We start from the raw sequence: 27,046 nt of genomic DNA on the forward strand, positions 1-27,046 counted from the left end.
ATATCTTGGAAAACAGGATGGCCGATATAAAGCTGATGTAATTTTATTTATATGAATTAATGTTTAAGAAATTGAAGTAATTTGAAAATGGATTTAAAAAATAAATGTGTAAAATCAACATAGTCATTGTTTAGATGACAAAGTATTTTTCACAAATAAATATTTAATTAAAATATAATTAACAAGTAAGTAAATACTGTAACCAAAAGGACACTCACGGGGCCGTCCTTAGCTGTCGCGGGGCCCGGTGCGGGGTAGGGAGCATGGCCCCCACCTCGTGCAGAGAACATGTGATCAGGCAAATTTACAAATGCACACTTCACAAGATCTCACAGCTGGATTCGACTAAGTTTGCAAGGTTTGTGAAATTATATTTGTTAGTCATTCAAAGATTTGTTTAAATTTGCTATGAATGCTGATGGCAAACGAGAAAGTATTATGACATTTGCCTTTCTATTCTTAATGATATAAAAGCAATCGTTATAATACTTTTTTGTATACATTTTATTTTCTTAGTTGAACTGTTGTAGCTGATTATTATACAGACTACTATGCATATTAAATGATGAAAGCGAACGAGGGAGAATGTGAGCACTGCATGTGTAGACCCTGTAGTTCTACACGCCGTCAAAATAAGTCGTGCCTCAAAAACATCAGCCAAACAGAAAAAAAGTTGACCGATGCCGATACTTACAAAATATCAAATATTGGCCGATATATTTGCCTTGTGCCAGCTCAAATTGAGTAAAAATCGAGGAAAAAAACATATAAGTCGCACTGGACTGTAAGTCGCATTTATTTAGAACCAAGAACCAAGAGAAAACATTACCGTCTCCAGCCGCGAGAGGGCACTCTATGTTTTCAGTGTATACTACAGGAGCACTGAGCAGCATAGAGCGCCCTCTCGCGGCTGTAGACGGTAATGTTTTCTCTTGGTTCATTTTTCTCGGTTCATGTTAAATTTAATTTTCATAAATAAGTCACACCTGACTATAAGTCGCAGGATGAGCCAAACTATGAAAAAAAGTGTGACTTATAGTCCGGAAAATACGGTAGTGTTAGCTAGGCAATATTTTGCTCAAAATAAAAATCTGAAATATTACTGAAATCTTTGGGCTGACATACTTTGACAATTCAGCACATCCAAACAATTATTCTTTTCAAAAGTAATTTTACAAAATATTTATATTTCAAATAATTTTTTTTTTTTTTTAATTTTCTGTTTATAACAAGTGTCCTACAGAAAAAGAGGTAAAAATCAATGTTTCCAGGAAATATTAAGCAGTTTGCTGCTTAAAAAAAACATTGAAATGAAAAACACTTATTTTACATTTGAATGCTATTACACAATATTCTTATTTTATTATATTTTGGATCTTATAAATATGGTCTTGTTGAGCTTAAGAGACTTATTAAAAAAATTTATAAAGGGGGGGGGGGGGTGAAATATGACCTGTACATGTCATCTTTTTTTTTTTTTTTTATAGAAAGGCTTAAAATGATTTTCAGCTCTATAAACAGATATGATTCATTTATCAGCATGCATTTCTACTATATGTGTGTATCAGTAATATAAATGTACATAGCATACTGTGAAGTGCTCCCTGTGGCTTTTCAGCACTTTTATCCTCTCCTTGAGCTGGATCCATAATATCTTGCGCAGGCTGTAATGACTCATTAGATTTTATAGCCACACGCTGCATTCCCATGTGATTGGCAGCACATGCTGAAGTATGCGGCATCATAGCTTTTGGAAATGAGTCATTAAGTTTTACACAGCAGTGGACTCCCCGATGATAAGGCCATGTGTGTCACATGCTCATTACTCTTGCTTTACGCCTGTGATGATTTAATCCAGAGCAGAACAGAGACGCCCACAAAAGATTCAGTGAAAACACTGTTTTAATATTCCTAAAAATGGTTTTGTTTATCTATGCATGAAAATTCAATTTTTAGGCGCAGGCCAATGACAGCGACAGTGACGTGGGATCCAAACTGAAGCACAGATCCTCTGGTTCAGACAGTGAAACAGATGATAGTGAGGATGACAAACGGCCCAAGCGAAGAGGCAGGCCGAGGGCTCGCAAAAACAATGTGGAGGGATTTACTGACGCAGAGATCCGCAGGTAATTTCACTTAAATTCCACTTACTATTTTAAAAAGGGCTTGGCTGTAAACATTTCATGTACTTAATGGTCTATTTATTGCAGGTTTATAAAAGCATACAAGAAATTTGGAGCTCCGCTTGAGAGGTGAGAAACACAGTGATCAGAAGTGATATTTTTTGTTGCAAATCCAAATTTTGTATTCTATTCTATATAAAGGAATAGGTCTGAAATAAAATAAAAAGTACAGCTATATTAATTTATAGTGCTTTTCACGATGCAAATCGTTGCAAAGCAGCTTTACAGAAAATTAAAGTTTCTACATTAGATTTAGTAATGGCTTATTAGGAGTGACTATCTAAAGTTGATGACCATATGGCAGATATGTACAGTAAAAAAATCAAGCAGTTAGCACTTCAAGCTCTTTGTCATGTAATTAAACAGAAGGTGAGCACTATTAACCCCACGATTATATGTTGTGAGCAGACTTCTAGGAGAATTTGGTCATTTTGTATGTTGTCTGAGGGTTGGCGTCATCTGAGGTCTTCTTGGGGGTTGGCATCATCTCTTCTCACAGTAATAAAAAAATAACAGTAATGAAGAAATAACGAGTAAATCATGCAAATATTAGCAAATAATGCTAATTAAAATTTTTGGGTGAACCATGTCTTTAATAATTATGTTTTTACTTCTCTTTTTAATGATGTAGTCCAGTGAGAAGCAGTACTGAACAAGGTTATGTTAGTATTATTTATATATTATTATAATATTTATTAACATTTTGATTTATATTCCATTGCTATACCTTTTGATTTTGTAATTTTTTTGAGTTTTTGCGGTTCGGTTCATTTTCAGTACAGTAAGGGAAAGAAATGCAAACATTAAACTGCAGGTTGTTTATTACTATACACTTTTTTTTAATACTTTTTAATAAAATATATATAAAAAATAAAAAAAGAATAAGAAATAAAATACTGCTGCAAAGTTCTCCACTAAATAAAATACTCTGTCTCAAACCAATATCATATAATAAAATATAATGAAAAATATAAATAAATAACTATGATTACAGTGCAGCATTACCAATCCCAGCTTGTAGGCCTGCTTCACCAGAATCGTGCCGTGCCTGCTGCTGTAGGTGACAGGGAGACCGCCGACAGACCAGGCTCTTGTCTTCATGACAACAATATCTATACTTCATGTTGAGCATAAATATAAAGCCTACTGATAAAGGACACCGTCAACAGTATTGACGGCAAAATAGACTACGTATGTTTGACAGGTGCAATATTTGAAAATCGGTAATTATTAATTTATTTTTTAAATGACATTTATATCTGAATTTATGTCAACCTGTTGACTTTCAAACATCAGAGTGTCATGAATTAATATGTATTTGTGTACAAAATGACATATAAACATATATTCCTATTCTATTTTGCCTGGAAACGCTTCCAACACGCTTGTGTGTCGCGTGAAAAATAGGCGTCGGTTCTATTCAATGCGCGTCTCAACCATAGACTGTAAAAAAAACGCAGGCAGCCTACAAGCTCTAACCTGTTAACATGGGAGCCGCACGCAGCTGAGACACTTGTGCCACGCATCCAGTGTGTCGCCGGCATTAGAATCAGCTGCAGGGCGGGATTTGCGCCGAACGCCGAGACTTCCGCCACTTAATATGTTAGTTTGGAAACACGAAAATGTACTTATTTTCCGCGCACAAAACATTGCATTCCGTCATTCGGTACACACGTGCACCGAACCGAAAGCCCTGTACCGAAACGGTCCGGAACGAACACACGTACAGTTACACCCCTATTTATATATATATATATATATATATATATATATATTTATATTTATTTATTTATTTTATTATTATTTTATTTTTTTTATTTTTTTACTTTTATTTTTAATTAGTTTAATTTACAAGATTCACAATAAATATAGAACAATTTTAACAGGAAGGGATAGAACAAATCATACATTTAACATATACATATCAAACATATGCTACAGCGTGTACAGTTGTATACTTGCACATCTATATTAACACACATACACCAATATAAATAAATACACCCGTATATACATATGCGCATATACACGGATATATTTGTACATTCATCCACATGCGTATGTACCATCCCCCCAGTTTAAAACAAAAAAACACCAAGAAGAAGGCCGGTTAGGTGAGGTTAACTATAACTATAGCTTTTTTGTCTGTTTACTTAGCTGGGAATGTTTTGTTCTCTATATATCAACCACTTTTCTCAGCCCGTTGTAAAAGCTGTTTTTTTATTTTTAAAGTATATGTAAGTTCTTCCATTAACAGAATTTCTTCAATTATGCCAAACCATTGTTTACAATTCAAAGTAATATGTTTAAGCCAATTCCTAGTTATAGTCTTTTTGCAAGCCACAAGAAAAACCTAAATAAATATTGGTCCCTTTTAGGTACAATGCCTTTAATATTTCCCTTAAATAAAAACCAAGAGGTTCTTAATATTCAGATTTTAATTCAGCTTTATTTCAATTAACAGAAACTATTTTTTAATATTTTTTTCATAAACAGCAACAATATGCAGTCGATTTAACAGTAGTACTGAACTGGTTCTGGTGTTTTGTACAGGCTGGAGGCGATTGCCCGTGACTCTGAGCTGGTGGATAAGTCCGTTGCAGACCTGAAGAGACTGGGGGAACTGGTGCACAACACCTGTGTGACTGCAGTGCAGGAGCATGAGGAGCACGTCAAAGAAAACCCAGTGGAAGGTGTGGGAAGTTAACACCAGTGCTGAGTTTCCCTTGTCTTAAAATCATCTTTAACTTGTATTATATTTTTGTTGCAGCTAAAGGCCCGGGGAAAAGACGAGGAATTAACATAAAGATCTCTGGAGTTCAGGTCAATGCGAAGTCTATTATCCAGCACGAAGAGGAGTTTGAACCACTTCATAAAGCTGTGCCTTCAAATCCTGCTGAAAGAAACAAGTGAGTCCTAATGAAAGCTAGATTCTTTTTCATAATATAGTACACAGTTGAGTTGCTACAGCTGCTGGGTGGAGATTTAATCAAGCCACTTGAATATGATTTGATGGGTTTATTGGGGAACTTCAGTTTAAGTCAGTTCAAATAAATATACATTCCAGGGTGGTGCACCATAATGTCTTTTAAACCCAAGTTCAATTGAGGCTATTGAATTGTGGAGAAAACAGAATCTAGGATTTAAGGAGGTAGAATTAGAAAAAATCTGATAGCTGCACTGCATGTAGTTTTGAATCATTTAGAATTCAGAATTATTATTATTTGACTTAGTACATTTTAAATGCATATAATCAGTTATCAAATAATTCTTCAGTTTACTCAGTATTGTATAATCAATAAATGTTTATTAAGTTGCCAAAATGTATAAAGTTGTCTGAATATTGTGTGGTAAATTTGGACTATATTGAAAATATGTAAACAGTTGAGGAAAATGGGCATAATCCAAATAAAATCACTATCTAATCTGACTTTCTCTGCTGTATCACTTTAAATTTTCTGTCAAATTCCTCTTTATGATTTAAATTCTGGTTGCATTTGAATGCATTTTTGAAGGATTTGATGATGACGTTTTTCCAACACTGATCCATTTATAAATAAGGAATAAAATGGGACTGAAAAGAGTCAGTGAAATTTTCCATTCGGCTAGATTTCAGCTGACCTGTCGGGTGAAGACTCCACACTTTGACGTGGACTGGGATATTCATGATGACACGCAGCTGTTACTGGGTATCTACGAACACGGCTACGCCAACTGGGACCTGATCAAGACCGATCCCGATCTCAAACTTTCTGAGAAGGTACATTATTAAGTCAAGTTATAGCTCGTTTGCAGTTAAACAAGCAGCATCAACAATGTGCAAGTTTGCCTTGTTTGACCTCAAATGTCCTGTTGTCTTTATTCATAGATTCTCCTAGATGACCCTGATAAGAAACCTCAGGCAAAGCAGTTACAGATGCGAGCAGACTACTTGCTTAAGATGCTGAAGAAGGAGCAAGAAAGCCAAGATGCTGCTAAAACAGGAGATGAGGTAAGGATTGTGGGTGTTTCAGGTTTGCAGGTGTTTAGACTTGCGCCACCTAGTGGTTTGGAGCAATAGAAGATCTTAAAGTGGTGGTAATGATTAAATAACATTTTGGGCTGGCAGCTTTAAGCAAAAAATGTGTTTGCAAAGACATTTAGAAAAATAGGTGGTCTTAATGTGTACTGAAGATCAGTTTCAGCCAATAGATTTAATTGCATTTCTTTTTCATTCTTTATCTTCTCACTTCCCAGACCAAACCCAAAAAGAGGAAACCTCGAACGAAGAACAAGGCCCCCAACAATGATCTGGCCAATGAAATCACCTCTCCTCGTCTCTCCGACAACCTGTCAGAAGAGGGAGAGGTCAAGGTTTGTTCCTTTTTGTTCCATCGTGTCACCGATTTAAAGAAACCGATTTGTTAATGTAGAGATGTAAAGACATCGAATCCACCGCACTAACCAGTTAGGCTGCATATTTACAATTCTCTCGCTTTCCAGGACGACGGAGCTGAAAAATCACCCACAAAGAAGAAACAGAAAAAGGATAACAAAGAGAACAAAGAAAAAACAGGAACTCCTAAAAAAGAGAAGGAGGGGGACAAAGACAAAAAGCGTTCCAGATCCAAAAAAGAGAAGGTATTTTATATGGCAGTATTAAGTTTCAGCATGAGAACATTTCCTTTAGAAGCTTGGACTTAAAGTGTTATGTTTCACTGTCATCCTGTGCACAATATGGTTGTTAGTTTCTTAGATCAACAGGTTGACTCAAACTCATGATTTAGGCTTAATTGCAGTTAAATTATCTGTGTTATTATAACTATAAAAGCATTAGTTTGTCTCTTTTTGAGAATTGGATAATTTTTTTTAATCCAAGATGGATTAGACTTAATCTGTACATGAACGAGTTATACCATGTGTCCGTGTGCTTCTCGACTTCTCACATTTTCAGGCCAAACCAGGAGGAAAAGGGAAGAAAGCGCAAGGCCCTGTGCACATCACTGCAGGAAGTGAGCCTGTACCAATTGGAGAGGAAGATGATGAGCTGGACCAGGAGACATTCAGTATTGTGAGTGTTAAAATTCTCATTTCAATCTTCCCTTTACTTGGCGTGATGTACACCGAAGTATGTTGATAATGTGTGATTGTGTCTGCAGTGTAAGGAGAGGATGAGGCCGGTGAAGAAGGCTCTGAAGCAGTTAGATAAGCCGGACGAGGGGCTGTCCGTGCAGGAGCAGCTGCAGCACACTCGTACCTGCCTGCTGAAGATCGGAGACCGCATCACAGAGTGCCTTAAATCATACAGCGACCCAGAGCACGTCAAGACCTGGCGCAGGTATCTCAACTACACATTACACATCTGATTTCAAGAGCTCCCATTAGATTCAAACAGTATATTCAACACCGCTTTTTATTTATTTGTCAGAAACCTCTGGATTTTTGTTTCTAAATTTACTGAGTTTGGGGCCCGGAAACTGCACAAGCTGTATAAGATGGCTCAAAAGAAGCGCTCCCAGGAAGAAGAGGTAAGCAGATCTTAAATTCACAGTTCTGATTATCATTGTTCTCTTCATGGACCGCTTACTCACTTCCTCCTCTTACAGAAAGAGCAAAAGAAGAAAGATGATCCTGCCAAGAAAAAACCCTTCAGACCAGAACCGTCTGGATCTAGTCGGGACTCTGCAGGAACCCAGCATGCACCCAAACCCCATCCTCCGGTCAGCCATCCGCCTGGACCTCCCCCTCACGCCCACCATAGAGAGTACAACCAGCCCAATAAAAGACACTTTCCTAATGACGGTGAGAGACGCAACAATCCATCAAGTGTCATAGTTTTGGGGTCCAAACACTCTTATCAGATCAGAAAAATAAACACAGACAATTGCACTCACATTGTGCTGTAGTACTATTAAACCAGGACCCTATGACTGTGATGCGGAACCAAGTCATAAAAATGAATTTGTCAAATTTTGTATGGATAAAAATCTAAAGTAGGTTAGTACAGTTAAATCAAAAGACGATATGGACTAGTGTCTTTGAATATTAAGAGCATGTGTTCATGTATGTGAGTACATGAACACATGCTCTGAGAGCCACTTCATGGGGATTTGACCATTTCTTTTGAGGAAAAACTATAGTTACATCATATACAATCAGAAACTTGGTCTTCATAGCAACCTGTCAAAATAAAAGTTTGATTAACTTGAGGAAACTGTGACAAATATATTACTTAATGTAATGATAGTATTACTACTACTAATAGTAATAAAGAAAAAAGTAATATTTACCAGATATAAAAAAAATATTCACCAGAATTTATTTAGCAGAAAAATTTAAATACACAACACAGTATTTCAGAAAAAAATAACATAAAATAATAATAATAATAATAATTATATATAAAATCTATTAATTAGATATGCTTTTGATTATTACATTTTAATGGTAACATAAAATAGAATCCAGAAAAATAATGGACAACAGTTAAAATTTTAACAGTTTGGTTAAAATAGGACTGAATTTGAGAAACAAATTACAAATATCTTGGGACCTTAAATATGTCGTTTTTGTTAAACTAATAATAAATTGTGTAGGTTTCGTGAATTAAATTAATCAGACATGCTTTTTGAATAATATTTTTATTTAATTTACTTAATTTAATAAAAAAAAAAAAAAAAAAAAAATGGATTTCATAAGGCCGTACTAACCGAATAGTGCTCATAAATGTCTTCTGAGAAAGTGTTCTCAATTAAAATGGAGTAGAGGCTTGGACCCACAAACCGTATAGCTACATCACATAGCTACTATAATTCTGGTTTTGATGTCGGATAATTTTTGTACAATCAAAAAAAAAAAGCCATTTAAAAATGTCCTTTTGGTCTGGTTTGGTATCTTTTAACAGACAGGGGAGACTGGCAAAGGGACCGGAAGTACAGCTACCCAGGTAACAGCAATCAGCCCTGGCAAGGGGACCGGCATCACCCGTATGACACTCACCGGTACAAGGACCATCATTACGGTGACCGCCGTCCTCACGGTGACTACCGCAGCTCGGGAGGTTACCGTAACAGCGGCTCCCCTCGCAAACGCCCCTATGAGTATGGGAATGATAGAGACCACCGTGGCCATCGAGACTATTATGACAGGTGAGCAAGAGTGGCTTTTTATTAAATCTGTTAACGTTTACGAGCCATCCTCTTACCCAAAACTGTGTTGTTGTGTGTAGAGCTGTAGGACTAATATTTAGCTTCTTGTTTTCAGACATCCAGACCCCAAGAGAAGGCGTTCCGATGAATACCGCTCCCCGAACTATCACCCAGGTGGAGGAGGGCATCCACAGGACTTCAGAAGGATGCCGGATCACAGGGGACCCCCTGGAAACCATGGCCCCATGGGGCCCGATCACTACCGCCCCTTCCACCCTGACAAACCCCCACCCCTGATTGACCCCCGTTCCCCTCAGTCTCAGAAATCCCCCCTTGAGCCCATCTCACCTGCTATGGAAAGAACTGTGGAGCAGAAACCTGTGACGGACTTTAATTGGAACAACAGGAAGACGTGAGGTGAATACTTGCTGAGTGCAGAGACGCTCTGTACTGCCAAAAGGACGTGACTGAAAAGCAACCTAGGCAATAAATGGAGCCTCCAGCAAACTCCTCTTCATTGCCACTGTGTCCTCCGCTCTCTTCTAGGATTCTCAGCCAGGTTAAGTCTGCCATTTTGGACTGAGGAGACAGAACAAAGCGTGGTTAGTCCTATGGACTACGATTGAACTTGAGAAAGTGTTCAAGTACGAAAGTTAGAAAGTGCCTCATGTATTTGGTTTTTGTTGAGAGTCATTAGCAGAAAGGGACTATACTATGTCTTTTTGTTTCGTGTTATTTTGGTTTTGTGCAAAAAAGGATCATTTCATGAAAGTAGCCTTTGTGGGAGGAGAAAAAGGAATTGTTTTAATTGCACCTTCAGATGTTGATTCATATTTTTGTTGAGCTATTTGAAACTGTCACTTTTGCTTTCCGAAATGCCCAGACCCCTGTGATCGTATGTCATTTTGAGGAAAGAAAATCAAGTAATTACATGTACATTTGTGTCTGTCTTGTGTGATGAGCAACGACCGCAACAAATACTGGAATTGTTGGTTTTTTTTTTTTTTGGCTTAATGAGTCTTCGCTATTGCAGACCCGCCATTTGTTAATATTGCCATGTTGGAGGACAGTAGCCTTGTTTAAAAAACAAAGAAGGAAAAAAAAGGCTAAACAGTATTCAGGGTCCATGTAGACCTTGTCCGAACACTAGATAATCATAACACTTAAGCTATCTTTGTTTTTAATTTCTTATATCTGTAACACTTGGCACCACTTAAGTCCACTTTATGGTCAGTGCTTGTACTGTTGCATCTTTTTATTGCACTAAAAGGACAGTACTTGCTCGATTTTGAGTATGTAGTAATGGGTAGACGTTATCCGAATCTGATTTTCATGTTGTTTTCTCAGTGTAAGTGTGCTGAAACGCTGATAATGTTGACCTTTAAGTGGAAATGTGAGTTCTGTATGAACGGACAGATGCGTGTTTCAGGAGTGGGCAGGTGTCACAAGCTATTTTTTGGTGAACCAGATTTTGTGCCAAAGCATTGACAGACTGGCATGCTGGTAGACACTGTTCATTGATTGTTTATTTGATGTGTTTTTTCCATCTGTGCCTTATTCTTGTGTAGATTCAAACACCGGATTGGTATAAGGATGTTGAGCGGTCGAAAATGACGCAGTATTATGCGGTTGTGTACAATTTCAAAACATTCGCCAGGATGGAATTTTAACTTGGGTGCATGTTAAAGCCAGCTCTGGTGAGTTGGGGGGGACAATGTGGTGCACTCAATCCCCGAAAGATCCTGGTGTCTGGACTCGGAGATCAGGTGAGCTGTGGACACGTCTGCGATGGAATACTGAAGATGTGTTACTTCTTTCCCACCCGAGCTCCTGCTCACACTCGGCAGACGTGTTGAGGTTCGAAACAAGCCAATTTAAAGTAATTTATATTTGTGAAAAGCCACTGTTCAGATTAAATGTACTGTACATATGTTTATAGACCTATATGTATTAAACTTTCCTACATCATGGACTATCTGTTGTTTTCTTCAGTGATAATTAAAACTAATTGCGGCTTTTAGAACTAGTTTTATGCAAACTGTCAACTGCAAGTTGACCAGCTTAGATTTATTTCATTCATTTCAATTCATTTAATGTGATATTTAGGAAGAATCCTCTAAATTATAAAATTGTGTCCAAAGTTCTGCAAACCCCAGGCTTCGTCAGATATAACCTACATGAAACACGCTTTTTAGAATCATAGTGACGAATTGGATCATGTAACACATTATAAAAACCTTCAAATATTTTGCTCTGTCTTGTTTAAAATCTTTAACTTTTATAATAAGTGGGGAAAGCACATTTGACTAGAATATTTGTGGTTCATAGAGCAAAAGTTATAATAGGGCTCGAAAATTTGTAATGTAAAGACAGGATCATGGCTGTGGTCTACAGATGGTTCAGAATATTGTGATTACTTTTTGTACCATTAGGTGGCAGTCTTAGCTCAACGTACTCGCATTACGTCTGTGGTGAAGTCAAACCAAATGGAAAACGGCTGAATACAAAAACCCAAACATCAAAAATATATCAACATGACACTTTATTTTTTCTTTAATAAATAATTTACAGTATTTACAGGTGGTGTGTGGCACCGCTTTAGTCCTACATACAAAAACAGACTAAGCTGTCTGGTATCTCCCATTCAACATTAATACATTTGAAAATGTTATCATACACTTTTATCTTTTATAGCATTACAAGTTTGATAACCTCTTTCACCATCAAGTTAAAACCAAGTAAGAGCTAGGTTAAAGAGAATAAAAACATAAAGTGCTTTTGTAATAAACAACACATGAACACCGCAAGTCACACGTTTCCTACTTTGTATTTACTTAAAGGACATGATGTCTGTTTTACTCTGGTTCCAAACTAGATTGTAAGTCCCTTATCGTATTGTTTTCTGCTGCTTGTGTACATATCCCTTTACATTTAAAGGTAAATTTGACCACACCCTATGATGTACCAAAAAATCAGCACAAAATATTATTTACTAAATCACACAAACTTATATACATGTCACATTACACATATAAATCCGAAAAGCACTGACAACACAAGCACACTTAAACACAAAAATCATTACAATCATTTTGCATGCTTTCAAAAGTCTTTTTAAAGCCATGAACTGCACCTACAACACAACTTTCTAAGCAGTAGTAAGGCTTGCAAAACTTGACAGTGTAAGAATAAATTACTGTCAAGTCTCTCAGAGGATTCTTTGTGCATAATTCATATCTAAACCATATTTTCATAGTCCAAACTTTTTACTAAGAGAAAACAAACACTGATAAGTGACAGCTGTGAATGATGTTCTTAGAAGAAATGGGACATGATGATGATGATGATGATGATGATGAAGTTACATGGGCTTCATCTTCCATAAAGACCTTTCCAACAGTCTCTAGACATGGCCTATAAAACTATTAGGCTACCAAGGGTGCAGTTTCACTCTTCAAAATAGTGGTGCTATGTATCGTGTGACTTCAGCTCGCCAATATTACTACTGCTATTTACAATACTGCGTGCCAGTAATCCTGAGCCTGCTAATGGCTGAAGAGCAAATGCCCCCATTTCAAATGTTATAAGAAATGCATGGCAGATGTTCTCATAAGCTCCTGCACTGGTCCATCCACCACACTGTAGTTAGCAGCACCTTCCAATATTATACACAATCGGGACATCTGGTTCGAGCCCAAATACTTAAGTAAACCACAAAAGGTCCCATGAGAAAGCGAGAGAGAGAGAAAATTCATCTGTTTGGGAAATTGTTGGCACCATGACTTGTTCTTTGGCAAAACGCCTCGCCATAAATTCACAGATCTACAGAGTCGTGAGTTAAACGGGGCCTACAGCACAGCCACGTCGACACCCTTTTGAAATGGAGAGCAAGGCGTTGCTCTTTAACAAGCAGTAAGGATGACTGATGGATCTACCTTGTGGGTCCCATCTCAAACTGCAAACATTGTATGGAGGAACTTGGCTCTGTCCTGGATATATACATTGATGGTAATGCTACCTACTGCAAACTGACATGAATATTTTTCCAAGAACGTGTATATTTGAAGCAAGTGTGTTCAGAGACCATTATACCATTGTATGACGTGGATTTTTTACTCCATGGCTTTTACTTTTTTAACTTATTCTCTGTAGTTGTTCAGGCTGATTTTGAACACCCTATTTGACAATGGAGGGAATTCGATAAATATTTTCCGAAATTATAACACCAAAGCAGTTTGGGTGTAGTTTAAGGTCTGTTTGACACAATGGCTGACACCCTTTTTTATATGAAATGTAGCAAAGAGCTCTTGGCAGGCAGTAAAACTTATTACTGACCCATGAACCACCACACCAGAGCTATATTAGGACCCTGGGCGCAATATACAGATACTACGAAACACTTCACACACACACAAAATAACATCTTTCTTTTGCACACACACACACATAGACAAACTATACAAAAGGCCTGATGTTATGGCCTGTTAATCTCTGTAGACAACATGACTTACTAGTCTGTTATGGCCTTGGCCAGGGGGTTTTCTCTAGAAAGCTAACATTTTCCTGAAGCTGGAGCTTCTTCAAAGAGAAAACTCCTGCCGTCCCTCCAGCATTTGGAAACATTAATAAAATCTCCTGTCATGTCCTCCAGCCCGACTCCGGGAGACATACTTCACCTCTCACTTGGCATCGAGTGAACTGAAGAACATCTCCAAGCTCTTCTTTCTGCAAAGGATCATCTCCCTCTCACTCCTGTCAGTGGCACGTCACCCTGGTGGGAACAAGGGTGGTTTAATCTGACTCAGGTCTCGGGACCTCTCAGCGCTGCGTTCTCTGTCATGAAGCAGTTGTGAGATCAGCAGGATGACCACAGAGATGCTTCTGCTCTGGCCTGATGAATGAACGTACGTGATGATGATGAGAGATGAGTCCATGGTGTGACACAAGACACACGAGAGTGAAAGCCCTCAGCAGAAGCTCAGGCTCTAGCTGAGAAGCCCAGCTTCTGGTAGATGGAACACAACACGGTGAGAGCAGCATTTCACATGCATACAGCATCTTACAACCATCTAACAAGGATGTCCAATGGGGACTACAGGCGAAAGGAAAACGAGCCAGTCCACAACTGTATGACAACAAGGCTGATGAGGATTAGGACACTAAAAGCCCATTTCTCTGAGGCAGAGTTGAATACTGTATCCTTTTCAAAGAGGTGATACTTGTCTTTGTTGGAGTGGAGCATTTTAACATCCTCAAAGGCGTAGTAGGCCGCCAGAGTGAAGTTGATGTCCCCAGAAGATAGCAGGTCAAAAACACAGGATTGGAAGTACAGATCCTCAACTGGTAGACGTTCTTTGCACTTGGCCATGGCTGACTGGTATGTGAAGCCATTAATAGGAGCGCCTGGCCGCCCCCTGCTTAAGACTTGGCTCTCCGCCGCCCGCGCTCTGAAGCTCCTGAAGTCTATTCGCTGGTTTGCAGGGCAACCATGCAGGCAGAGGTAAAGATCCTGGTTGTCCTGGTCCTCCACCGAATTCACCACCTCCTCTGGCATCCGCACCGCAAAGGTGAGGTAGCGGCCAACCTGCCGGACTACAATGGTGGTGCCGATGTAGCGTGCCTGGATCTCCACGTGTTGTCCAGGCACCTTCTCTACTATGCGCAAGGTGTTGGCCCCATGGCGGTCGCCTCCGTTCTTTGAACCATCAGCGAATGCAGCAGGAAGCTCGTCGGTCTCCGCATGGTACATCTTCTGGTCTACACATTCTTGAAAGTTCTTGAAGATGATCGTTAGCTGTGGTAAAAGTGAGAACAAGTGAGAACAGTATTCAAGATCAATGATGGTCTTGGACATCAATACTTAAAAACAAAACAATTCTACAGGGGAGATGGCTAGAAATTAACATTTAAAGTACACATAACATTTAAAGTGCACAAAGTTTTGATGTTGAAAATGCTATATTTGTTCAATCAAAACCAGCCAAGAAACCGCAACCACAGACATAAAGTGTTTTATGCACCACTGCATATGGCAAAAGATGGTGACTAAGTACTCAATTCTGCATAACCGAGCCTTGTCTTTATAAAAGCAGAGGACTGTGTAGTGCAGACCCTCCAAGCCCAGAAGCTTTCGTAATGTCACATTTCAGCAGCAGCAGCTCAAGATACAGGGGGCCAATGTAAACGCACTCGGGAGAAACACAGGTCCAGTCTATGTTACAGCAGGCCTCAGTATGCAGACACAAAGACAATCCATTCATGCTGCTCAGAGCCTGCCTGTGAACCCCGGATTCAGCTCCAGGGAGTGGACTCGTGCCAGCTAGAGAGCACAGCCTGCACAGGGGCTAATTAGAGAAGGCTGCTCCTACCTCCGACTCCTCCAGCAAGCTGCCATTAGGAGGCCAGTGGACTGCTGACACATGTGTGACCTCGAGATGTCCAGGCTGCTCTGATCTCGCAAATGATGCATATGAGTGTGTGCATGTGTGTCTATGTCTGGAGACTCAGTTAAACCAAACCACCCTATAATCACTAATGGTGCAGTGATCTACCTCCTGTTAGCACCACCCTAGATTTTCACAGGACAACGAGAGCTCGTTTAAAGCAAAGGGTCTATCAATAAAAAAGAGATGTCTTGTTTGCACAGGTGCCATCTGCCTGCAGACCTGTTTGCGCATTTGTCCAAGCTGAATGGCCTCTGAGAGGCCTCAGTTTAACAAAAATATCACGATCCCTTTCCCTCCAACAAGAAAGAACTGTGGGTCCATCTACTTAATGGGGAATCATTAGAGGTTTTTTCGATGGCGGAAAATTGCTCTGTTTCCTAATGCGACTGAGTACAAAGTTCTTGTGTTTTTCCTGCCACAAGGAAAAACTCTGAAACACATTCAACCCTGGTCACACAACTCCAGCAGCCAAAAGCACATCAGACTTAGTGAAATTAGCATTCGGCAATCGGACAAATAAACTTGAAGTCCTGTGTTTTCACCTTAGGCTCCACAGCTGGCCAATTCTAAGGCAGCTCCCCAGTTTGACCAATGGGCCGTAAAGCAAAACAATGATAATTTATGAGGTATGAGGGCCAACTAATGCAGAGAAAATATCAGCAGTTTCCTGTATGGACCGAGCACTTAGTTAAAACAACAAGACTCCTAACTCACACAAACAATGGCAAGGGCTACCACAGATATAGCAGCATTAGTTCTGACTGTCTGAAAAAAAAATTAAGGCATGGGAGTCTGCTAACATTCTAATTTATTACTTCTCTTTTTTTGTCGGCGTTTCTTTAAAAAAAAAAAAAAAACTTAATCAGACTTTCGCTAATTGTCTTATCTCATCCTCATCTTACTTGGAACAGATCCAAATGCTAACTACATTCTGCAATTACAAAGTCTGCTTTCTCTTCCCACTGGTAAAACCGCACTTTTACCATTAACTACTTCCATGCTGAAACCGTTCCTTAAAAGGTTGGTGAAGTGAAACCGAGACGGATGCTGAAATTACTTGTACTTGTTTTTTATGTGAGGTACTAAATATCGTTACCTTGCTAGTAGCCGTAGCAGACGATCCAGGCACAACAGGAGTGTTCGTGACCTGCACAGACAGGTACTTATTGTGAATCAGTGGCCAGGCTCCCTCAACTTTACAGGTCTGAAAGTCATCGTTGAATGTTCGGAGATGTGGGTCCCCAAAAAAGCCGCAGTGAGTGTAATTTGGAGGCGCTGCATTACGTGGTAGACTCCGCTCGTAATGGCACACCTCTGGCCTGTCGGAGGGAATGTTGGCGTCCGGTGGTGCCTGGACTGGGGGTGGGGGTGTGCGGGCACGAGGCTGGGTAGTGGGACCTTCTTTGGAGCAGTTGTGTTGGCTCATAAGATCCTCTATACCATGTTGGGCTGAATGGTAGGCCAGGTCACCCCGGCACGTACGGGCAGTGCGGCGGACACAGTTGTTATACGCTCGCAGCGCAGTGCAGAACTCCTCTTCTGGGCCAGAGCTGGAGGTGGAGGCCCAGAACTCAGAGTTACACTTCAGGATCTTACACTGCAGAGTTGCTGTGAAGTCAAAAGAGAGATAGCATAAACACACTGTCATGGTCAAACCAAGTTTACAGAAAGCTGAAATGAAATAAGCATCAACCAGAGTAGCTGACAAAACTGATTAAGCTTTTAAACTGAAAAGTAACAGTTAAAATAAAAACAAAGGCTTTTGAGAAAAAGTGTCGTAAAATATCAACATCCTTTACATTTTTATTCAAGAATAGCCCATTTTCATTTCTTACAGTTAATTTTACACCCTCTTTGCACTTTTAATGCACGTTTCATTTAGGAATGCGTTTTATTCTGATTATGTCAGTTATGTTCATGAATGCCAGTTGCTCAATTCTCTCATAACAACACATGAATTCTCTCATCATCTGGACAAAGTGAGGCTTTAATTCCATCAGTAAAAAAAAAACAACAACATTCCAACCAAGTTCCAAGTTTCTGTGTTTTGCCAACTTCCATCAAGTCTAAGTGCTCTAAATGCTTTATAAAGCAAGGCTATTGTCGTCTTGTTGCCTTTTCGAAAATAAATTCAACAAAAAAAAAAACATTCAAGCAGGCCAATCAACGTTTGTTGAGTTTATGTGAAATTCTAAATGTTAATGGGATATTCTGATTACGTCTGTGTCACAGGGGAGAGAAAAGTTCAACACTTAAGTTCTATTGTAATACAAAACGTAAAGCAATAAGCATCTAAATAGGCATCGTTACAAAGTAATGAGCTCTCGACAGGCTTATCTAACTTCATTACCTCAACCTGAATGACATCACTTTATATTAGTAAACGGGCTGTATGCTTTATCGAAAAATGACTGATTCCAAGATCCCAGTTGGATATCTAGCATTTCACACTGTTTAAGGTGCAACATATATTAATAGCAATTAAAGACAAATGGGAAGGAAGCCCTCGAACTGACAATCACACCAGCAAAAGTCTATTATTTAGAAGTGCTAATCATCTCATATCAAATTCACACTCATTCACACCTTGTGCTGTCTCGTTGCATTGCTAAGCAGATCGCGGGGGTGCTTTTGAGTAAAGCACCGTGGGTGTCAGTGACCTAGGGCAAATGCACATCTGAAAAAAATCACTTAGGGCTTTCACAGAAGGGGGTAGCTGTTTGTGTATGTGTGTGTGCGTATGTGTGTGTCTGTGGGAGGGTGTAGTATTAGGACTCTGAATGAAGACAATGCAATTTGTCATTGAGAAGAAACCAGCAGAGTCATAAATTAGCCCTGTGTAAAGGGATTAGGTAGAGTTTCATCAGCCATGCAGGGCAGGAGGGAAGGGGGCTAAGGACTGCCTTAAAGAAACAGGATCTCTGTAGAGAGACCGGCTCCAGGACCAATGGGCGGAACACAGAGTAGGTCTCACCATTCCACAGGTCAAACTGGATATGAGATAGCCACCTGTCCAGAGCAAAAGGCCGTAATCAAAGGCAAAAGCAATTTCAAGCACATTCCCCTTTCTCGGATTACAAGATCTGAATTCAAATCTGAAGGCTTTTCAGTCATGTGGTTTTTCACTCTTTTCGTTTGATAAAATGCAAGGACATGCCAAAACTCCCCACAACTTTGCTTCCAAATGATCACGCAACAATCTTTGTTGTCTATCCACCTACCAGCTACAAAGGGCATTTATCATCCATCTGATAAGAGACGATAGGCTCATTTAAGATGTCAACAACTAGTGCTTGCATGATTGCCTTTTCTCTGGTGTTAAATAACTTTGAAGATGCGACACAGGGTATAAAATCAAACTGCACACTACTTACAGCTGACCAGAGCCTTGGCAGAAAATGAGATACAAGAATTAGGAATTGCACTTTTACTTTTATTAGACACATTAGACACTTCTTTTTACAATAAATACTACTTTGTCAACAAATAAATAAATAAAAGAATAAGGCATTTAAATGAATTTAATAGAAATGTTCTGCAATAAATAGGTCATTTATCATTTAATACCATAAAATATAAATGGTGACAATCAATTTTCAAATTTTGATTAAAAAAAATAAATAAATAAGTAACTAAAACAGCAACAGCCAAATTAATTCATGCCACAGTGTATGCTGGGAACATAAGTGTTAAATTCCTACTGTGGACATCAAAATATTAAGCTACAGTTCATCTGTAAACACATATAGTGTAATGCAGACAGAGATAATGTCTGTGATCCTACAACACCACACTTCACAGTTTCCTACTACTGTTCACTGTAAAGTACTACCTAACACAGAACTGTAAATTCAGATGTGTTATGTGAATTCAAACATACAAATATATTTTTTAAAATACAGACAACTTCTGCCATTTTTAGATTTTAAATAAGATTAACGTTCCATTTAAGAACTTTGAAGTTTTTTTTTTTTTTTTTTTTTACTTTTGAAGACGGTCTTCGCGCGTTTTAAAAGGCTTTACTGTGTGTGTGAAATGGTTTTTGGAAAATGTTGCCCTCACAAGCCCAGCGAAGGCATGTAATAGGCTAGATGTGGAGGGTTCGCTTCCCCTCCCCCAAACACGAGAGCACGTCTCCGGCAGAGCTGTGGGAAACACTGCGGTAGTGCAGCACAACCGAACCGAACCTTCGGATCACCACGCTCTCATCGCACGGTTTTACCAATGGCTCAAAACAAATAAAATTCATCACTCGCGATATGCAAACATACTTTTTTTTCCTCGCATCTTGCGGAAAAGTTTAGATGGAAATGTAACACCTTTATCTTAAATGTATTATGTGTAACGTTAGCCTAAAAAGTTATAAACAACATTATTCAAGCGTGCATAATGAAGGAATGCACACTAACATGAATTAGAAGATAAATAGCATAACTTTTACTAGACATAACTGGGTCATGACTAAACAAAATACACCCAACTGCGTTTAATTTGCTGCTAAGTAACAAAGCATGCGTTTGTCTGCGTTATTTTAACATATTTAACTGCTTTGGGTGTTTGTTGTTTTGTTGAGATTGCGTTGCATCATTGCTTCGATAAATCAATTCCGAATAAACATCTTTATTTCCATTCCTTAAAACTCGAATTAGATTATCCATGATAAATGTTGTTCTTACCTGCTGGAAACAGACAGAGAAACCCAACAACGAACTGGCAGACTTGTAGCGCCGATGGTGCTGCTCCTTTCCCCATAACCATCCATCCAGCACGGGACAGCGCTCCTCTCCTCTCCCTGTTTACACCAGCAATGTGAGGAAAGGCGGATTAGAGCAGTGCTGCGACTTTCCGTTTGATTAAGTTGCTGGAGAACCGCAACACAGCGAAATCATGCCGCCCGCCCTTCCTTCGGACAAATATCGCTGCTTTTTGTCAGGTATTCTCAGTGTTCACACATTCCCAACCCTCACTAGAAACGTGCCATCGATCTTCCAGTTCGCTAGTGTCAAGAGGGTGCAGCCTACACTGCGAAGTGCACCAATAAGAAGTCACTGTTTCGCCACCAACCCCTCACTAGTTTCAAGTTACGCCTGAGCTTTGAAAAGTACTTCACGCGTTTGCAATGTAGGCTGCGAACTCATGAGAGTGAACACATTGTTACTTTTTAATAAATTGCTAAAGTGAATACTTTCATGTGCAGCTGTATGTATCCTCAGTTCAAAAGGAGGCTGAAAATGTATTTAAATCAAGTTCTAAAATTACTATGGTAATTAATTATTGTTTACTTGTCTTATAGATAAATTCACCAATTAGCTTGACCATTTAATCCCATTTGTCATCCCAATAATTGATGTATTGAAAAGTTGTTCACTATAAATGAAAGTAGGCTACAGACGGTCTTGTTTTGATTTTTGCATGGCTAGTGTAAATAGTCACATGTCCAGATTTAGTATACATAATAATTAAGCGTCCATTATAAATGTATCCAAGACAGATTGCTATGTCTGATATAAATCATAATCACAATAAGTGTTAGTGAACACAGTACGGTTGAAAAAAGGGTCATACAGGTTAACTGAACATTTGCAAATACATATGAATTCATTCTTTTAGGCCTATATTAACAATACAATGTTACTATACTGTTGTTACTACTTGCAATCTGAAATAAAACATACTTTCAATAAAAAAAATATTTTTTTATACATGATGAAAAGTTTGTTTCATTAGGCTGTCCAAGTAGTTAAATATACATGCTTGTATAGCTGATGGGTTATAGCAGATCCAATCCTAGTCCTGAAGGGCCAAAGTCCTGCAGAGTTTAGCTCTAATTCGTCCCAATATACATGCCTAGAAGATTCTAGTAATTCTGAAGACCTTGATTTCTTTGGTTCAGGTCTTTAAAGGGTTAGTTCACCCAAGAATGAAAATTCATCCATATTCTACTCACCCTCAAAGCATCCTAGATGTATGTGAGATTCTTCCTTCAGAATAATCAAATCAGAGTTATATAAAAAAATGTCCTTGCTTTTCCAAGCCTTTCAATGGGGGTAAGCAGTTGTTTGTTGTCAACATTTCAGAAGACGTGAAATGAAGTGCGCGCATCTGTAATAAAATGTCCCTCACTTGGCTCTGGGGGTTGATTAAACGCCCCCTGTAGTGAAACCATGCATTTTTGTAAGATAAATATACAGATTTCAAATGTTATGAACACTTTTTTCACACTTCTGCTGACTGTTGGGAACTGGAAGATGTGCAGGCAGATGTCATAGTTTGTCAGCGCTGCATGTTTAGTGACGAGCGCAGAGAGAGAACAAAACAAAACGCTGATCACGAATTAGAAGTACAAAACGAGGATTTGTAAAAAAAAAAATAATAATAATAATAAATAAAAAACCTTGGAGGATTTCGAAATAAGCCAAGAGGAGATTGGGTGTCCTTTTCAAAAATAAGGAAACTTTGTTTCCTTTGCTCCTACATTTCCCAGAGGCACGTGAGCGTGACGCATACATCGTCGATCTTACACCTGCAAGTCTTCCGGTTCCCCACAGTCAGCAGAAGTGAGAGAAAAAAAAATTGTTCATTACGTTTGAAATCTGTATATTTATCTTACAAAAACGCATGGATTTGCTACAGGGGGCCTTTATTCATAGTTTACTCTTGGGTGAACTAACCCTTTAATTGGGGATGGAGCTAAACTCTGCAGGACAGTAGCCCCCCCATCAGGAGCAGACTGGATGGACACCCCTGTGTTATGTAGTCTACTCATTTAAATGCCTAAGAGAGAATCAGATTCTGATTAAAACTGAATTTGGAATTTATGCTTTATTTAGCAGACTGAAATCAGAAAGGACAGATGCTGTCCAAACCTTCAAATTAAAAACGGAAGAGAATCCCTTACCACCCACAATTAACTGGAATGGTATAATGTATGATCACCTGTTACATAGTGTTCTGTCTCTGTCAATGTAAATGCATCCGCCTAAGCATCAGCATACATAATCAATGCCTAGGACTTTTAAAACATCTAGCCAATATGTGATGTGACACCAGTTAAGAGATCTAACAAGCTTATGTCAGTGCATTTGCTTCATTAAATCACCCTGACAGATTACCTTAACAAGATGCACTGCTATAAAATGTGAACTATTTATATAATACATAATCATACTAGGACTTCTTTTTTGTTTTTGTGAACATATGCAATAAAGAATGAATAAGACTTGCCCATCTATAAAATAAAAAAGCTATTAAAGTATCATTAAAGTACTATTAAAGTAGCAAACAATCTGATCATAAATGTCTTGCTGAGATTTTCACAGGCCAAGGTATCCAAAAGGTCCTAAAGAAAAAAAAGGAATGTTGATTTGGTATAGGGCAGCTATATGGTGTTGTTTTTAGTGGTCAGCTGTTGCAGTCCAACAGATGGCGCTTGCACAGTGGTTGAGAATGAATGATATCTCCAGAGATGCGTCCTCATGTATAAGGTTTTTTTTAAGAACCATATTATTTACAGTTCAACTGTGATGTCTTCATTTTCTTTTGAGATTAGAGAAAATTAAATGGAGGTACATTAAACCAAAACGTAACATGATTATATCTTATCCTTAATGATGGTGTTGTGAACCCAACACAAATGTTCTCTAACCATTTGTGAGATTAATTGATCATTAATAGCCTGTCTATGATTTCTAGTGCGACAGAGGCTAAAATAATTGTTTTTAAATAATAATAAAAAATTCAATAAAATATTTTTTTTTTTTTTGAGATAGCACTCATTAGTGACAGCAGCTGTGCATGACATCTAAAAATCCCGTTCTCCCTTTCTTCTGTCCTAATTAATGCAAAAATGTAAATTATTCTTGGTATTAAACATAATCCTTATATCTAGATCAGCACTGAAGACGAAGAACTGTACTAGCTACAGTGTAATGCAGACTTTTAAGTCAAAAACTACAAGAGACTATGCAATATAATGTTCCCTGTGCCATTTAAGAGAGTGTTCACTGTTTAAGTAGCTAACCACTGCATACTGTTTGAAATGAATCAAGGCTATCTGTCAAGAAATCAGCCAGAACCCACCTTTTTGAATGCATGGAGCTCTTCGACACTTTTGGGTTGAGTTTCTTTGCAGAACCGGGATGAAGCTTGCCTGTCGAATCCGGACTGAAGCGCGAACAGGCGTGCTTTGTACCAGTAATCCGAAATACTTATTTAAGTCTATACATCGTTGTAAAACTAAAGGTTAAGCACTCCTGTCGTCCCTGCATGATTTCCCCTTGTTTATTAGCTGTTTATTATTATAAAGGCAAGATAGTTTTTTATCTTAACGCTGCTAATCTGCTTGCGGTGTCTGATGTTATTTTCATCATCGGTGTCGTGATCTTGAAATGAAGGTACGATCCGTCAACCAGTTTATCGAGACACACGCGATAAAAAAGAAAACCTCGGAAATGTTTTCGAATCGATAGTGTTCTTCATTTTGCCGTGGTATTCCCAGGATTCCTCCGTGGCTCTCAGGACTTGAGTAGGAAGAGCCCTCGGGGCAGCAGTGTTGATAGCGCTGGCTCGTTTCCTCGCCTCAGTGTTGTGAAATGACGAGTTTGAAAGTGTGAGGCACAATGATCAACGCTGCAGTCTCCAACTCCCCACACTGTCATAGTCAACACGGGCTTATGTCTGTTAAACCAAGCTTTATGATTAACGGTAAGATTATAATGTATCTGGATTAGCAAACACATTCGGTTTAAACATTTTTAGTCTGTAATTTAGTGTGTGTGTGTGTGTGTATGTGTGTGTGTGTCTCAACATCTAGATATAATTACCATACCTATCTACTACAGCTTGAAGTAGCCTAGTTAACCAATCCACTACTTATCCATAAACTGTGTTAATTAGCCTAATGGTCTGCTGTTACCATGGATGTACTTTAATAATAGCCTAATACAAAACATAGACATTTAAATTTTTGTGCATTCATTTAATGTGGTCATCAAATTGTGCAAAATGACATGTAATAACTGATATTGTGAGTGTGATGTTGCTATTATACAACAGTAGCAGCACAGTACTGTTCTCACAGTATATTACTTAGGCTGTACAAAGAAATTGTATGCAAGTACAATGTGTTTTAGATTAAAAAATATATATTAAAAAAGTAAATAAAAAAATACTAGTTCTTATTTGGTCAACTACAGCAAACGATAATAGTCTGAAAACTGCAGAAGCATCAGGCTTTGACTTGCAAGCAACACACAGACTACAACAGAGTATTCCTCTCACAGCATTCAGTACTCACTCGATTCTAGGATTTTTTGTGTATAACTTTCCACACAGAGAAGGAGTGAAAGCGATAACACAGACACTTGGGCTGTGTCCAAAACGGCATACTCTCTGAGTAGGTATTTCTTCTGAATAAGTACTTATTTGGTGCCCATGAGTAGCATAAATGTAATCTGGACATACTTTATTCATCATGTTGTCATGTGACCATCAATGTCAGTTGTTTCACCTCACTGCCATTCACAAATCCTCCCCAATGGCCTCATTGGATATCAGATGCACACTTCATAACTGCCTATATGAATACTGTGAATTTAGGCATACTACTCTGTTCACATTTTGTCATGTATGTACTTATATTTTTATTTTTTTATTTTGCCTACTATATAGGAAGTATGCCATTTCAAACGCAGCTTTGGACTTTTAAAAGTGCACATGCCCAGCAGATGTTGGCTCACAGGGACCAAGGTTTGAGTCTATCCTGGCTCCCTAACCTTCTAGAGAACCTGCATGAATCAGATGAAACCCAACTTTAACATCCATTAACATGATCGCAAATCAAAAGTTCAGGCTACAGTGTATTTATTTAGGAAAATTCTTAAAAGTAGGCGCACATATAGTTACAAACATGTCATACAAACAAACTACATAAACTAGACTTGGTTTATTGTTGGGTGTAATTACATGCAACCTCTTAGTAAAAACAGTCAAGGTACAAATAATGTAATTAGACAGTCTAAATGTAAATGGCAAAGATCCAGAAAGTAACTAAAGTGTTCGAAACAAGACTGGCTGCTTTGAGTCATGTCCTGGTAACTGCAGAGCAGGGGTGTGACTAAACTCTGCCAATGTCATTTCTAGATTTAAGAAATAAAATACTATGACCTGTCTACATTATACCAATCCCATATATAATGCATGTAATATTTTCAAGTCCTGTTAAATTGAGAAATTAGGGAATATTAATAATTCAGCCATGACAACTCTTAGGATAGTTTCTAAAATATTTTATTAATGTAAATGGAGTGTACATAAGTTTGGTGTGGGTAGACTAGATCTGCTACGCTGCTGCTGTAGAGCAAGTATGGCTTGCTTCTGCTAAATGCTCATAACATAAATTTAACAGAACAAGAAAGAGGGAGACCCTGTAGCAGTTCTGTGCAGGTGGTGTTGGGGAGGTGGAGGGTTAGAATAAGAATTTCCATTACATATCTGCACGAAACTTTTGCAATATTTTATAAATGTTGATAAAAAAAAAATGTATTGTGTAACAACGTTTCCCTGTTACGTTTCCAGTGTATTGTGTAATAATAACGTTTCCCTTAACCAGTGTTATGAGGCAAAAAATTATTATTTTTTTTCCCTTGCGAGAAGTCACTGTGCCTGTGATAAGATAGGTTCACGTATATCGCAGCCACAACACTTATCATAGTTTTTAATCGAAGGAGACGTATGGATGAAACTTAAAGTAGCATGGAGAGCCACTTCTGGGATGCTTACGAGTCGTGGCGCAGCTGGTATAAACACAAGAACTGACTAGAGTGGCTGTGCCGGAGCCGTAATGTGCCGCAGACATGTGCAGTGTAAATAAGGGGTTATTCATCCAATCATTCATTAATGGCAAGGACAGCCCCTAGCAGCTGTTTCACACTGATTGCAGTGCGAAAAAGCGAGGTGAATCACCGACGAACGTTGCTTTCACACCGAGCACAAAACGATTAATCGCATTCTGTTAATTCAAGTCTGCACTCAAGGTGGCACCGACCTGCAATGCATTTTCGCTCGTGTAGCCTATATGTCTCGTATATGGCTTTTACATTGTCCACTGCTAAATATACAGCATTTAATTAAGAGAAATAACTTGTGGTTCTTCATCAGAAACACAAACTATCCATACTACTTACAAGAAAATATAATTAGAGGTACAATTAGCATCAAGCCAAATTTCAAAATGTATATAATGAATGTTTTGCTCAAACTCTTATAACAAAATAACTTCTGATTGTGATCT

General features: G+C 38.5%; 2 protein-coding genes across 8 annotated transcripts in view; one reads left to right on the plus strand and one right to left on the minus strand.

Moving 5' to 3' along the window:
• The window catches only part of LOC113091643 (chromodomain-helicase-DNA-binding protein 2-like), a 28,609-nt gene extending 17,326 nt beyond the window's left edge, over positions 1-11,283 (plus strand). For 5 of the 7 annotated variants that reach the window (XM_026257226.1, XM_026257224.1, XM_026257225.1 and 2 more), the window contains 14 exons: positions 1,957-2,126; positions 2,211-2,252; positions 4,737-4,876; positions 4,954-5,092; positions 5,793-5,943; positions 6,052-6,174; positions 6,420-6,536; positions 6,666-6,803; positions 7,117-7,233; positions 7,322-7,500; positions 7,591-7,690; positions 7,769-7,964; positions 9,067-9,310; positions 9,426-9,726. In XM_026257226.1, coding sequence (XP_026113011.1) covers positions 1,957-2,126; positions 2,211-2,252; positions 4,737-4,876; positions 4,954-5,092; positions 5,793-5,943; positions 6,052-6,174; positions 6,420-6,536; positions 6,666-6,803; positions 7,117-7,233; positions 7,322-7,500; positions 7,591-7,690; positions 7,769-7,964; positions 9,067-9,310; positions 9,426-9,726 — 2,157 coding nt within the window. Of the gene's footprint in view, positions 1-209; positions 359-1,956; positions 2,127-2,210; positions 2,253-4,736; positions 4,877-4,953; positions 5,093-5,792; positions 5,944-6,051; positions 6,175-6,419; positions 6,537-6,665; positions 6,804-7,116; positions 7,234-7,321; positions 7,501-7,590; positions 7,691-7,768; positions 7,965-9,066; positions 9,311-9,425 lie in introns of those variants that run through there. The other 2 variants (XM_026257222.1, XR_003287416.1) reach the window with 2 other exon arrangements.
• Positions 11,284-11,835: 552 nt separating this feature from the next.
• LOC113091644 (repulsive guidance molecule A-like) lies at positions 11,836-24,439 on the minus strand. Its single transcript, XM_026257228.1, has 4 exons — positions 23,836-24,439; positions 20,433-20,548; positions 16,853-17,364; positions 11,836-15,104 (listed from the first exon to the last, which is right to left on the minus strand). The coding sequence occupies exons 1-4, from the start codon at positions 23,847-23,849 to the stop codon at positions 14,403-14,405; spliced, it is 1,344 nt and encodes a 447-aa protein (XP_026113013.1). The 5' UTR covers positions 23,850-24,439; the 3' UTR covers positions 11,836-14,402.
• Positions 24,440-27,046: the final 2,607 nt, after the last annotated feature.

The sequence above is a fragment of the Carassius auratus genome, unplaced genomic scaffold (assembly GCF_003368295.1).
Source record: "Carassius auratus strain Wakin unplaced genomic scaffold, ASM336829v1 scaf_tig00214259, whole genome shotgun sequence".
NCBI classification, from domain to species: domain Eukaryota; kingdom Metazoa; phylum Chordata; class Actinopteri; order Cypriniformes; family Cyprinidae; genus Carassius; species Carassius auratus.

Coding starts and splice junctions, on each gene's coding strand:
- LOC113091644 (XM_026257228.1), bottom strand. Junction 17,365..20,432: donor TCTCTGTCTGTTTCCAGCAG/GTAAGAACAACA, acceptor TTGACTTCACAG/CAACTCTGCAGTGTAAGATC. Junction 15,105..16,852: donor CTGCTACGGCTACTAGCAAG/GTAACGATATTT, acceptor CTTTTACCACAG/CTAACGATCATCTTCAAGAA.